Genomic DNA, 12,696 nt, shown 5'->3' with positions numbered 1-12,696 from the left:
GGTGTGCAGGCTTCTCATTGTGCTGTCTTCTCTTGTTGCAAAGCACAGGCTCTAGGCGTGCAGACTTCAGTAGTTGTGGCATGAGGGCTCAGCAGTTGTGGCTCGTGGGCTCTAGAGTGCAGGCTCAGTAGTTGTGGCACACGGGCTTAGTTGCTCCGCGGCATGTGGGATCTTCCTGGACCAGGGCTTGAACCCGCATCCCCTGCATTGGTAGGCGGATTCTTAACCACTGCGCCACCAGGGAAGTCCCTCAGCTTTTTTTAGATTCCACATATAAGTTTTATCGCACAGTATTTGTCTTTCTCTGTCTGACTTATTTCACTTAGCATAACGCCCTCAAGTTTTGTCCAAATTGTCACAAATGGCAAGAAGAAAATTATTACTTTTAAACAGCACACTGAGGAAGTCCTCATGGAGAATACGCATTTGATCTGAGCCTCTGAAGAATAGGTAAAATTTTAATGGACAGAGCTCTATCAGGAGTATATTCCAGATAGAAGAAACAGCGTAAACAAAGAAAGGCAGAAAAGACTTCAGGGAGTATCCGGGTTGGGTGGATTAAAAGTGGTGTGTATGGGAAAGTGTAGGAAAAGGAAATAATATGTTCTAAAGTAGGTGTAGGGTCTTGATTTTCACGCTAAGGTGTCTGGACAATATTCTGTTTACAATAGAGAAGATTGTTTATAATCTTCTTCACTAAAGAAGATTTCCCCCCTTGTTGGTTAGCAGTGTGTACATGTCAATCCCAAACTCCCTAACTATCCCTTCCCCCCACCCATCCCCCCGGTAACCATAAGTTCGTTCTCTAAGTCTGTGAGTCTATTACTAAAGAAGATTCTTGAGGGAAGTGACCAGAACATCATCAGAACTGTGATATTTTAAGATTATTCCTGCAGTAGTGTGTACTTTGTACTGCGGTGGTGTAGTGAATTTCAAATACGTCCACATTTGGAATTTCCTGGTGGTCCAGTGGTTAGGACTCAGAGGTCTCATTGCCTAGGGCCCAGGTTCAAACCCTGGTCGGGGAACTAAGATCCCACAAGCCCCAGGGACCCGCCAAAAAAAATGTTGAACTCAGAGTGGTGGTTACCTGGGCTGGGGGGAGGGGGAAATGGGGAGATGTTGGTCAAAGGGTACAAACTACCGGTTATAAGACTGGCAAGTTCTTAGGAGTCTAATGTGCAGTAATAATAGTAGCAGGATCAGCAACAGCAGGTAATCTTTATCATACAGTGCTAAGCATTTACAGTAAAACAGATTACAGGTATTCCCCACTTTTTTGAAAGTTCGCTTTACACCACTCTGCTTTTACAAAAAATCTACATTAGTACCTGTTTTCGCTAACCGAAAGTAATCCAGAGAGAATTTTCACTTTTATGAAAAAAAGGCGAAAAGCAAAAAAATAGTGTTCAGCAGCGAGCGGTGTTACTGAGGCAAAGCGCACCCTTAGCAACGAGGGGAGTGGCACCGCCAAACTCCTTCCCTGGGAACTATACTCAGCGTCAGGCTGCCATAGCTTTGAACTATGTCTGTGAGCATCTGTGCTTTATCTTGATTTTGCGCTTCTGTTAGCAAGGTGTGTCCTATGGTAATTGCTTCTTCAGCTTAGGAAAGGTTTCATAGGAACTACTTTCAGATAGCGAGGGGAACCTGTATTTCATTTAGTCTTCACGATTACCCTTTGAAATTGGTACTATTGTTCTCACCTCCATGTTACAGATGAGGAAACTTAACAAGATACCCAAGTAGTAAAGACAGTATTTACACTCTAGCAGTATGACTTCAAAGCACCAACTTTTAGCCCCTATACCACATGGTGTATGGCTATCTTAGGTGTCAATACTACTTCTGTTACTATTACTAATAATAGCAGCAGTTGCGTGTTAGAGCTGGCTCATACCAGGAATTTTGCTAGCACATTGTAAAAGCATTGGTAGCTTGAAACTGGCCACAACATAAGTATTTACACCAAGGAAATCAGCAAATGCTACAAATGAGGACTTTTTTTGCAGAGAGCTACACACCACTGTTAATTCTCACTATTTTAAGCACTTTACATATATGAACTCATTTAAGACTTATAACAACCCTATAAGCCAGTAACTCTTATCACCCCCATTTTACAGATGAGGAAACCTAGGTATAGAGAGGGTAAGTAATTTGCCCAAAACCACAAAGCTGATTTCAGCTACTTGTGCCCAGCCCTCATCTGTGCCATTTATTGCATTGTCATTAATGCAATAGAACTATATTCTGAACTGAGGGAATGGAAAGAGCTGCAAGGTCAGAGAAACTTTCTGAAAGTACTCAGTTTTCCTCACCACATCCACCCCTACACAGAGTGTCTTAAATTTTTCTAAAATTATCATTTGTCAGTCTAAACATATTTTCCTTTAGGACTTTGCTACTTTGCCCCTAATGTTTTTCTGGATCTGTAGTTCCAAAGGTTTAACTGCTGATAAATGTGAGTGGGTGTGTTGGCTAAGATCTGGTGAATTCACAAAGAAATCAAAGCTTAGAAAAAGAAAAGTCTAACCATCAAGACTTTTTGCGTCCAGTCCTACACTGATATGTCTTCCCTGTTTCTCTCAAATAATCTCTAAAATGTCAAAGGGAGTCCTTTACTATCTCACAGGAGTAAATTTCTATGAAGGCCTTTGCAGACATATATAGTTAATTCTAATCACCTTTAAAAAAAAAAAAGGAAGAAAGAAAGAAACTTACATCATCTAATTCTTTCTCTACTTGGATTTTTCTCTTCTGGAATTGTTTTATTGTTTTGAGCTCTGTCTGAATCATGCCAATTTCTCTGGCTTTTTGATGGAACTGTCCCTCCAGCTCACTTATTTGTACAGTATATTTTTGTTCCTGTAGGCAAAAAAAAAAGGTAAATGAGTTAGGAAAAAGAACAGAGGTCACACAGAGTCCTGTTCCATATGAAGCCTTAAGCCATTTGTCTATCTTGAAGAAATTGTTCCCTTTTTATTTTTGCTTTTGCATAAAGTTTTAATTTTTATTAAAAGAGACCAAGTACCTTGAATAAGGAAAAAATTCTAAAATGAGCTGATCTTGTATAGAAAATGTAGATATTTATTTAAAAGAGGTATGAGGGACTTCCCTGTTGGCGCAGTGGTTAAGAATCTGCCTGCCAGTGCAGGGGACACAGGTTCGAGCCCTGGTCCGGGAAGATCCCACATGCCGCGGAGCAACTAAGCCCGTGTGCCACAACTACTGAGCCTGCACTTTAGAGCGTGGGAGAGCCACAACTACTGAGCCCACGTGCCACAACTACTGAAGCCCATGTACCTAGAGCCCGTGCTCCGCAACAAGAGAAACCACCGCAATGAGAAGCCCACGCACTGCAATGAAGAGTAGCCCCTGCTTGCCGCAACTAGAGAAAGCCTGTGTGCAGCAACAAAGATCCAACACAGCCAAAAATAAAAAATAAATAAATAAATTTATAAAAAAAAATAAAAGAGTTATGAGAAGACTGAACAAATCTTTAACCTGTAAGAAAAATAAGTAACATCCCTGATCCTAAATTAAAATTAGTAAGCTAAGAGACAAAGGGAGGGCCAATATCTCTTATAAATAAAGAAGGAAGAAGGTGGGAGAAGGAGGAAGGAAAGGGGGAGACAGAGGAGGAGAAAAAAAAGAGAGAGGAGGAGAAAGGGAAGAGAAGGAGAGGGTAAGGAGAAAAAAAAAGAGGGAAATAGAGGAGAAAAAGGCCCAATAACACAATTAAAACATGAACAAGGGCTATCAAAAGAAATACAAATGACTCTCAACCACATGCAAAAATGCTCAACCTAGCTCATAATAAGAGAAATGCAGGAAGGAGGAGGGAAGTGGGGCTTCAACATGGCGGCTGTGGCCCTGGCGGTGGCTACAGTGACGGCCTGGCCTGGGGAGGGCAGAGTTGGAGGTGGTGGTGTTCGCTCTCCCTAGGCGCCATCAGGAGCTCAGCGGGGACCGAGCCTGGGAGGCCAGTCGGCGGCAGCACCTTTCAGCTTCTGGAACAGCAGCGGCAGCGTTCAGGTTCTAAATGGCTTCTAAGAAGTTGGGTGCAGATTTTCATGGGACTTTCAGTTACCTTGATGATGTCCCATTAAGATAGGAGACAAATTCAAAACACCAGCTAAAGTTGGTCTACCTATTGGCTTCTCCTTGCCTGACTGTTTGCGGGTTGTCAGAGAGGTACAGAATGGCTTCTCTTTGAAAAAGAAAACCATTGAGTGGGCTGAAGATATTAAGAAAATCCAAGAAGCCCAGTGGGAAGCAGAGCTCAAGGCTGAGGAAGCAGAAACTAAAGTGAATTCTAAGAGTGGCCCAGAGGGTGACAGCAAAATGAGCTTCTCCAAGACTCACAGTACAGCCACTATACCACCTCCTATCAACCCCATCCTTGCCAGCTTACAGCATAACATCACCCTGACTCGGGTCAGCAGCAGTGTCACAAGACAGAAAGTTCTCAGCCCACCCCACACAAAGGCAGATTTCAATCCTGCTGACTTTGAGTGTGAAGAAGACCCGTTTGATAATCTGGAGTTAAAAACTATTGATGAGAAGGAAGAGCTGAGAAACATTCGGGTAGGAACCAGTGGACCCATTATGGCCCAGTTATTGGACAGTAACTTGCCTAGAGGTGGCTCTGGGTCTGTGTTACAGGATGAGGAGGTCCTGGCATCCCTAGAGCAGGCAACCCTAGATTTCAAGCCTCTTAACAAACCCAATGGCTTTATAACCTTACCACAGTTGGGCAACTGTGAAAAGATGTCACTGTCTTCCAAAGTGTCCCTCCCCCCCATCCCTGCAGTAAGCAATATCAAGTCCCTGTCCTTCCCCAAACTTGACTCTGATGACAGCAGTCAGAAGACAGCCAAGATGGCAAGCACTTTCCACAGCACATTCTGCCTCTGCAGTGGCACATTCCGGAATTCCCTAAAGCCTTCCACCCAAAGCAGTGCCAGTGAGCTCAATGGGCATCATACTCTTGGGTTTTCAGCTTTGAACTTGGACAGTGGCACAGAGGTGCCAACCCTGACCCATTCCCAGATGCCTTCCCTCTCTGTCTTGTCTGTGTGCACAGAAGAATCATCATCTCCAAATACCTGTCCCAAGGTCACACCTCCTAATTCCTCAATGTCACAAGTGCCCAACACTCCCAGCTGTCCCCAGGCTTATTCTGAACTGCAGACGCTGTCCCCCAGTGAGCGGCAATGTGTGGAGACGGTGATCAACATGGGCTACTCATATGAGTGTGTCTTGAAAGCCATGAAGAAGAAAGGAGAGAATATTGAGCAGATTCTCGACTATCTCTTTGCACATGGACAGCTCTGTGAGAAGGGCTTTGACCCTCTTTTAGTGGAAGAGGCTCTGGAAATGCAGCAGTGTTCAGAGTAAAAGATGATGGAGTTTCTTCAGTTAATGAGCAAATTTAAGGAAATGGGCTTTGAACTGAAAGATATTAAGGAAGTTCTGCTATTACACAACAGTGACCAGGACACTGCTTTGGAAGACCTCATGGCTCAGGCGGGAGCCAGCTGAGACCAGGCCCTGCCTAGGCCCTGCCACGGAGCCCCCGCTGCCAAAGGCCCTGAGGAGACCACCTGTGGGGAAGAAGGGGCACACTTCCGGATTTTCTTTTGGGGGTGGAAGGTCAGGTGTAGAGACTGTGCTTGCCAAGTCTCTATGAGCCTAGGTCCTGAGCTGGGGAGAAAGTGGGGAAGATTTGGGCATGCAAATGCCCCCAGAACTGTCCTGGCTCCTTCCATAGTAAAAGTATTTGTATTCTGAGAAGTGTCCTTCCCACCTTGGCCATCCAGAGAGACTTCTCTGGTCTTTCTGGGGTCTGTATGGCCTCAGCCAAAACCTGGCCCAGCTGCCAAAAGGAATTGGGGAGAAGGAGGCGGGAGGGCCAGACTCAGTGCCGCTTTGGGGCTAGATGTTTCCCTTCTCTGCAAGGGTGGACTGACCTCTAATCCAAGTTGAGTGCAATTGAAAGGTTCTTCCAGGGTTTTGTTTTTTTCCCCTTTTAACGACGTCACTTAGTGTTACACTGGTTCTGCAATGTCTCTGAGGTGCAAAGAATGCCCTTTTCCCCTTGGGGCCCTGAGTTTGCCTTTTCTGCCAGGCAGTTACCATACTTCCCTGCCCCAGACTGTTTCTTTTGGCCTGGTTTGGACCACAGTCTTCTGCTACCCCAGAGTTTAGAGCCCCCTGCTCTAGAAAACAGTTGTCAGTTTAAGAAATCATTGGCCCCTTCCCAGCACATCAAGTGGGGAAGAAAGAGGCTGTGATTTAGTCACCCAGCACTAACTCCCCCTCAATTCTCCCTGGAGAACAGCCTCTCCCTCCAGCCCCTTGCTCTAGGATGACACAATGAATAACACCTAGTCATAGAAATCAGTCTCTTTGGTTTGTTTTGTATTATGTTGTACATCATTAAAGATCTAAATACAAAGGATATACAGTCTTCATGAAGCTAAAGTAATTTGCTAACTATTTTGATTCTTCAGAGAGAACTACTAATAAAAATCTAAAAGGTAAAAAAAAAAAAGAAATGCAAATTGAAGTACACTGAAATATCATTTCTTAACTATGTTGACAAAAATCCATTTTGACAATATAGTCTGGTATATTGTGGAGACATGGATAGAAGTTAGATTTCTCAGAATATACCATGTTTGATAGATTTTACTTTGGAACCATATAAATATTTTACATAATTCTAATTATATAATTACATAATTGTACATTAAATTAAACTTTTTAAAGCAACTCCTAAAATTAAAAGCAAAATGTGTTGTTGAGTTGGTGGCATACCCTCACAGGAAGGAATTATTTCAAATCATTTTTAAACCTTGTTAATTTGATTGTAGATCCCTATCAGTATATATCCTAAGGGGAAAAGTGCCCCCCCCCCAAATCTTAAACTGTATCCACTAATTTATGTTGGTAGTAGTATTAATATTAGTATTCTGTGCCTATTGATGTATTAAGGTTTGAAGAAAATACACAATTATACTGGTATCATTAAGAACCAGGGTTTTTGGTGAGGAAGAAAGGAGACACAGATAAAGTTAAGTAAAAACCCTGTACTCCTGCATCTGAATTTAAAGTATTAGTATGGGCTCATGATATATTTTAATCTTCAAAAACTATATATTTCCTAGCTCTGTCCACTGAAAAGCCCTAGAGCTCAAGATCAGTAAACACCACTACTACCAGACAGTTTTCTACAATAACAAAATTTTATGTTATTTTTGAGCTTCTGTACAATCAAGTGTGTGGGCTTTAAGGTCACTGAGCTGCTCAGAGGATCTACTCACTTGTTATCCTTGTGTCTTAAATATCTAAACTTGCCAGAAACCTGACCACCAGTAAGTGACCATCAATGTACATACCAATTTTTCCTTCTCTTCTTGGGCTTTTTCCTTAGTTTCATTCAATTGCTGTTTCAGTTTTTCAATCTGTAGAAAATGGAAATACAGAGGAAGGTAGAGAAATTACTCTGCATCCTAACTTAATTAAGTAGCCTAGTTTTCACATATTAAAACCAGTAGGGTTGGAGACGTGGAGTAAGGTGGGAAGACAAGAATAGAGGACATAATCCACACTGTTAACTTGCTATTGCAGCTTCCAAAACTTGGCTATCATCACAATTGCCTGGGTAACATGTGTGTGTTTGTGTGTGGTAAAAAACACAACATTAAATTTACCATCTTAACCATTTTTAAGTATATATTCACATTGTTGTGCAGCAGATCTCTGGAAATTTTTCATCTTGCAAAACAGAAACTCTATGTTCATGAGACACTAATTCCTTCTCTTCCCTCCCCCTAGCCTTTCTGCATTGTTTCTATGATTTTGACTACTTCAGATATGTCCACTGAAGAAAAACCACACAACCTGAAAGTTGTGAATTAAGTTTTATTCTAGGATTATACTGAGGGCTATAGCCTGGGATACAGCCTCTCAGAGAGCTCTGAGGAACTGCTCAGAAGAGTTAAGAGAGGAGCCAGGATATATAGGAGTTTCTTGCTGGAAAAAAACATGTAGTCAGACATCAAAAGATTACTACTAATCACAAGGAATGGTCATTTCAAGTTAATGATTTTAGTGCTTTTCTATGTAAGGGAAGATGTAACATCTGGGCTTGTAATTATTCCTTAGATATGCATCTTAACTATCTAGGGTCAGTATCCAAAGCACAGAAGGCTTCCTGTTTTTCTCCATCCTGAATTCCCCTCAGGACACACCGTGGGGGGAGGCAGGTGGTGGGTAGGGGTAGGGGCTGCAATGGCTGATGGCTTGATCCTTATAGAACCGGAATAGTGGGCAACGTTCATTGTTTACTGGAATGTCGGGCAACATTCCCTGTCCACATACACTTCACATGAGTGGACTCATACAGTATTTGTCCTTTTGTAACTGGATTATTTCACTTAGCATAATGGCCTTGAGGTTCGTCTATGTTGTAGCATATGACAAGATTTCCTTCTTTTTTTTTAAAGCTGCATAATATTCCATTGTATGTGTATACCACATTTTCTTTATTCACTCATCCATCAACAGACATTTGGGTTGTTTTCCACATCTTGACTATATGAATGTGAATAATGTTTATGTGAATAATGTTTATATGAATAATGTTTCAAAAACATGGGTGTGCAATTGTCTCTTCAAGATCCTGCTTTAAATTCTCTTGGAAATGTACCCCAAAGTGAGATTGTTGGATCATATGATAATTCTATTTTTAATTTTTTGAGGAAACTCTGTACTGTTTTCCATAATGGCTACACCATTTCACACTCCCACCAACGGTGCACAAGGATTCCAATTTATCTACATCCTCAGCAACACTTGCTATTTTCTGTTTTTGTTTTCGGTTTTTGTTTTTTGGCCCTGAGGCACGTGGGATCTTAGCTCCCCGACGAGGGACTGAACCCGCACCCCCTGCATTGGAAGGTGAAGTCTTAACCACTGGATCGCCAGGGAAGTCCCTTGTTTTTCTGATAGTAGCCATCTTAATGGGTGTGAAGTGATGACTTGGAGTTTTGATTTGCACTTCTCTTAAATGAGGAATTTTTTAAAGAAAAGTTTCAAGAACAGTACAAAGAATTCTCATATACTCTCCACCCAATTTTGCCACATTTGCTTTCCCTCTGTGATAGGTCTATCTAAATATATGTATATATGATACAGATGTTTGAAACTTTTTTCTGGAGCATGTGAAAAAAAGTCTAGGACATCATACCCCTGTACCCCGAAATATTTCAGTATGTATTTCCTAAGAAAAAGGACAATCTCTTAGAAGCACAGTACAATGATCAAAATTGGGAAATTTAACATTGATAAAATACTATTACTTAATCTATAGTCCATGTTCAAATTTTGCCATCAATTGTCCTAATGGTGTCCTTTTATTGTAACTTTCCTTTTCCTGGTCCAGGATGTAATCCCTGATTATGATTACACTTAGTTGTCATATATCCTGGTCTCTTTAATCTGGGACAGTTTCTCAGTCTTTGTCTTTTATTATATCAAAGTTTTTGAAAAATACTGGCCAGGGTTGGAGTTGTCTGATGTTTCTTCATGAGAAGATTCAGGTTATGCCTTTTTGGCAGGCATACACTGCCTAAGTGATGATGTATCCTTGTCACTGCATCACATCATGAGGTGACTGACGTTAACTGTAATCAGCTGGTTAAGATTGTGTCTGCCAGGTTTCTCCACTTAGAAGTTACTATTTTTCCTTTTGTAATTATTAAGTATTTTGGGGGAAGATATTTTGAGACTATGCAAATATCCTTCTGCTCATCAAAATTTCACCCACTAGTTTTAGCATCCACTGTTGTTCTTGACTGAATCAATTATTACTCTGAAGCCAAATGGTGACTTTTCTAATTCCATCATTCCATGGAAATTTAATAATTTACTGCATTCCACTATAAGGAAAAACTTTGTATTCTCCCTTATTTACTTATTTAAATAAATTTATTTTTGGCCGTGTTGGGTCTTCGTTGCTGCGAGCAGGCTTTCTCTAGTTGTGGTGAGCAGGGGCTACTCTTCATTGCAGTGCACAGGCTTCTCATTGCGGTGGCTTCTCTTGTTGTAGAGCACAGGCTCTAGGTGTGCGGGCTTCAGTAGTTGTGGCACGTGGGCTCAGTAGTTGTGACTCACAGGCTCTAGAGCGCAGGCTCAGTAGTTGTGGCACACGGGATTAGTTGCTCCATGGCATGTGGGGTCTTCCCAGACCAGGGCTCGAACCTGTGTCCCCGGCATTGGCAGGAAGATTCCTAACCACTGCGCCACCAGGGAAGTCCCTCTCCCTTATTTATTTATTTATTTATAAAATTTTATTTATTTATTTATTTATGGCTGTGTTGGGTCTTCGCTTCTGGGTGAGGGCTTTCTCTAGTTGCGGCAAGTGGGGGCCATTCTTCATCGCGGTGCGCGGGCCTCTCACTATCGCAGCCTCTCTTGTTGTGCGGCACAGGCTCCAGATGCGCGGGCTCAGTAGTTGTGGCTCACGGGCCCAGCCGCTCCGCGGCATGTGGGATCTTCCCAGACCAGGGCTCGAGCCCATGTCCCCTGCATTGGCAGGCGGATTCTCAACCACTGCACCACCAGGGAAGCCCTCCCTTATTTATTAATGTATGCGTTTATCTATTAGTTGTACGCGCTCACGGACTCATTTTGTTCAGTTATAATTTATTACTGTCATTATTTATTTTGAATGTCCCAGATTTGGTCAATGGGAGCCCCTTCAAGCTACCCGCCGTGTCCTTTAATTTTTTTTTACTGACTCCTGTCACAAGATATTCCAAATTCATTTTTTAGTTCAAATTCATTTTTCACTCTCCCTGCTCCAGTCTTAGAATCGATCATTTCTCCAAAGATGCTGGTACGTTTTAGTAGGAAATCTGAGTAGCTTTTTAAACTAAAAATTCCTTGACGTGGTTATAGAATCAGAAGATACAGAAGTGAAATACTGTTGTAAATAATCTTAGAATAGTTTAAGGAAACCCTGAAAATGTTTTAAGATAAATTGAGACAGTCCTCAGTCATGTAGGACAGGTGTAAAATATAATTAGATTTATTTTGTGTTGATTGAACAAAGCCTTAAGTACCAAAACCCATAAGTGAAATCTCCTAATTTTTTCCAAGATATAATAGTTTTCAAAACACACTTCACTTCTAATATTTCTATAATTAACATGAAGTAAGACTATAAACAGTTTAAATAAAGTTTAAGCAAATAACGCATTTCTAGGATATAGTAGAATGAGTAACAAAACTCTAAGAGAGCTAATTGACCAGAGTATATTGAATCTATTTTACTTCTTCCTCCCAAAGTAGTTTCTTTGGTTTTAATGGGTATCTATGATTGTGAGAAAATGATGTATTTGCTACAGCCAGATGCTGGTCTTTGATACATGGAGGCAGATGAAAATCAGGAAATACCAGTGATACTGATAAATGCAGACCAATATCAATTAGCTAATGCAGACCACAAAGCTTCTATATAATGAATTCTGAAAATTATTTGCATGGCTGGCCTAAAGGTTTATTTTAGAATAATACTTTATAGCAGACAATTTTAATAATGCATACTATTCAAAGAGTAATTTTAAAAATGGAAGTCGCCTAGGAAAGAGGGTTAAAAAAAAGTAATGTACAAAAAAATTACACTTTATTTAATAAAACACACAAAATCCACACAAACGTTCAGTTGTCCGATTTCTCTGATATGTTTCCAATATCATCTTGATCTTAGTTTTGATTTCTATTAACTTTTTCAAAGCATCAGTGCAATCACAAGCCATTCATTCACGCATGCAAAAATATTTTAATGAGTGCCTACTATGTGCCAGGCCCATACTAGGTGCTGGAGATACAGCACTCAACGACAATTTAAAAAGGCCCCCAATTCTTTACTTCTGTGAGGTTTCATTCTAATTAGGAAAAGAGAAAATAAATACATAAGTAACATGCATATAGTATGACAGAAGGTAATAAATATTACAAAGAAAATAAAATAAGGGAGATGGTTTTAATTTTAAACAGGGTAGTGAGCAAGCGTCTCCCTGAAAATGTGGCATTTGAAAAAAATTATGGAATGATTCATGAATTTGCATGTCATCCTTATGTAGAAGAAATGCTCTGCATCACTCCAATATGTATACTGAAGCAAACACATAAAAACAATAAAAAATGGGTTAAGGAACATACAAAAGATGCTCAAGCGACTAGTAATCAGGAAAATACAAATTAAAGTGACATACCAATTTATACACATAAAATTGAGCAAAAATTATTAAGTATAATATCAAGTGTTCACAAAGATGTGGATAAATGGGAACTCACTTTAATACATTGCTTGTGAAAGTATAAATTGGTATAACCTCTTTGGAGTTCAATTTAAACCCTTGTGAAGTTGAAATTATGCATACCTCATAATATAGTAATTTAACTCCTAAGTGTCTACTCTAGAGAAACTCTCACACATGGGCACAAGCAGACATACACAAGAATGTTTACTGAAGGTCTATTTGTAATAATGAAAAAATGGAGTCTAACTGACCCATAGGGTGGTATGAACAAATAAATTTTGGTTTATTTATTTATTTGATGGAATATTATAAAGCAGTTAATAATGAATGAAAAAATAAAGCATGCTCATTATCAACT

General features: G+C 40.5%; 2 protein-coding genes across 4 annotated transcripts in view; one reads left to right on the top strand and one right to left on the bottom strand.

Moving 5' to 3' along the window:
• Positions 1-12,696, bottom strand: part of BBOF1 (basal body orientation factor 1) — a 39,044-nt gene that overhangs the window by 23,019 nt on the left and 3,329 nt on the right. For all 3 annotated transcript variants that reach the window (XM_036842371.1, XM_036842372.1, XM_036842373.1), the window contains exons 3-4: positions 7,407-7,472; positions 2,725-2,868 (exon numbers count right to left, since the gene is read on the bottom strand). In XM_036842371.1, the coding sequence (XP_036698266.1) occupies positions 2,725-2,868; positions 7,407-7,472 (210 nt within the window). The remainder of the gene's footprint in view (positions 1-2,724; positions 2,869-7,406; positions 7,473-12,696) is intronic.
• On the top strand, positions 4,046-6,471 carry LOC118890076 (ubiquitin-associated protein 1-like). The gene is given in 2 exon segments (XM_036842374.1): positions 4,046-4,106; positions 4,109-6,471. Coding segments are annotated over 2 exon segments (1,500 nt in total). The 3' UTR covers positions 5,548-6,471.

Source organism: Balaenoptera musculus, chromosome 2 (assembly GCF_009873245.2).
Source record: "Balaenoptera musculus isolate JJ_BM4_2016_0621 chromosome 2, mBalMus1.pri.v3, whole genome shotgun sequence".
NCBI classification, from domain to species: domain Eukaryota; kingdom Metazoa; phylum Chordata; class Mammalia; order Artiodactyla; family Balaenopteridae; genus Balaenoptera; species Balaenoptera musculus.
Note: the sequence above shows the minus strand (reverse complement) of the source record. Positions and strands in the feature narration are given on the sequence as shown.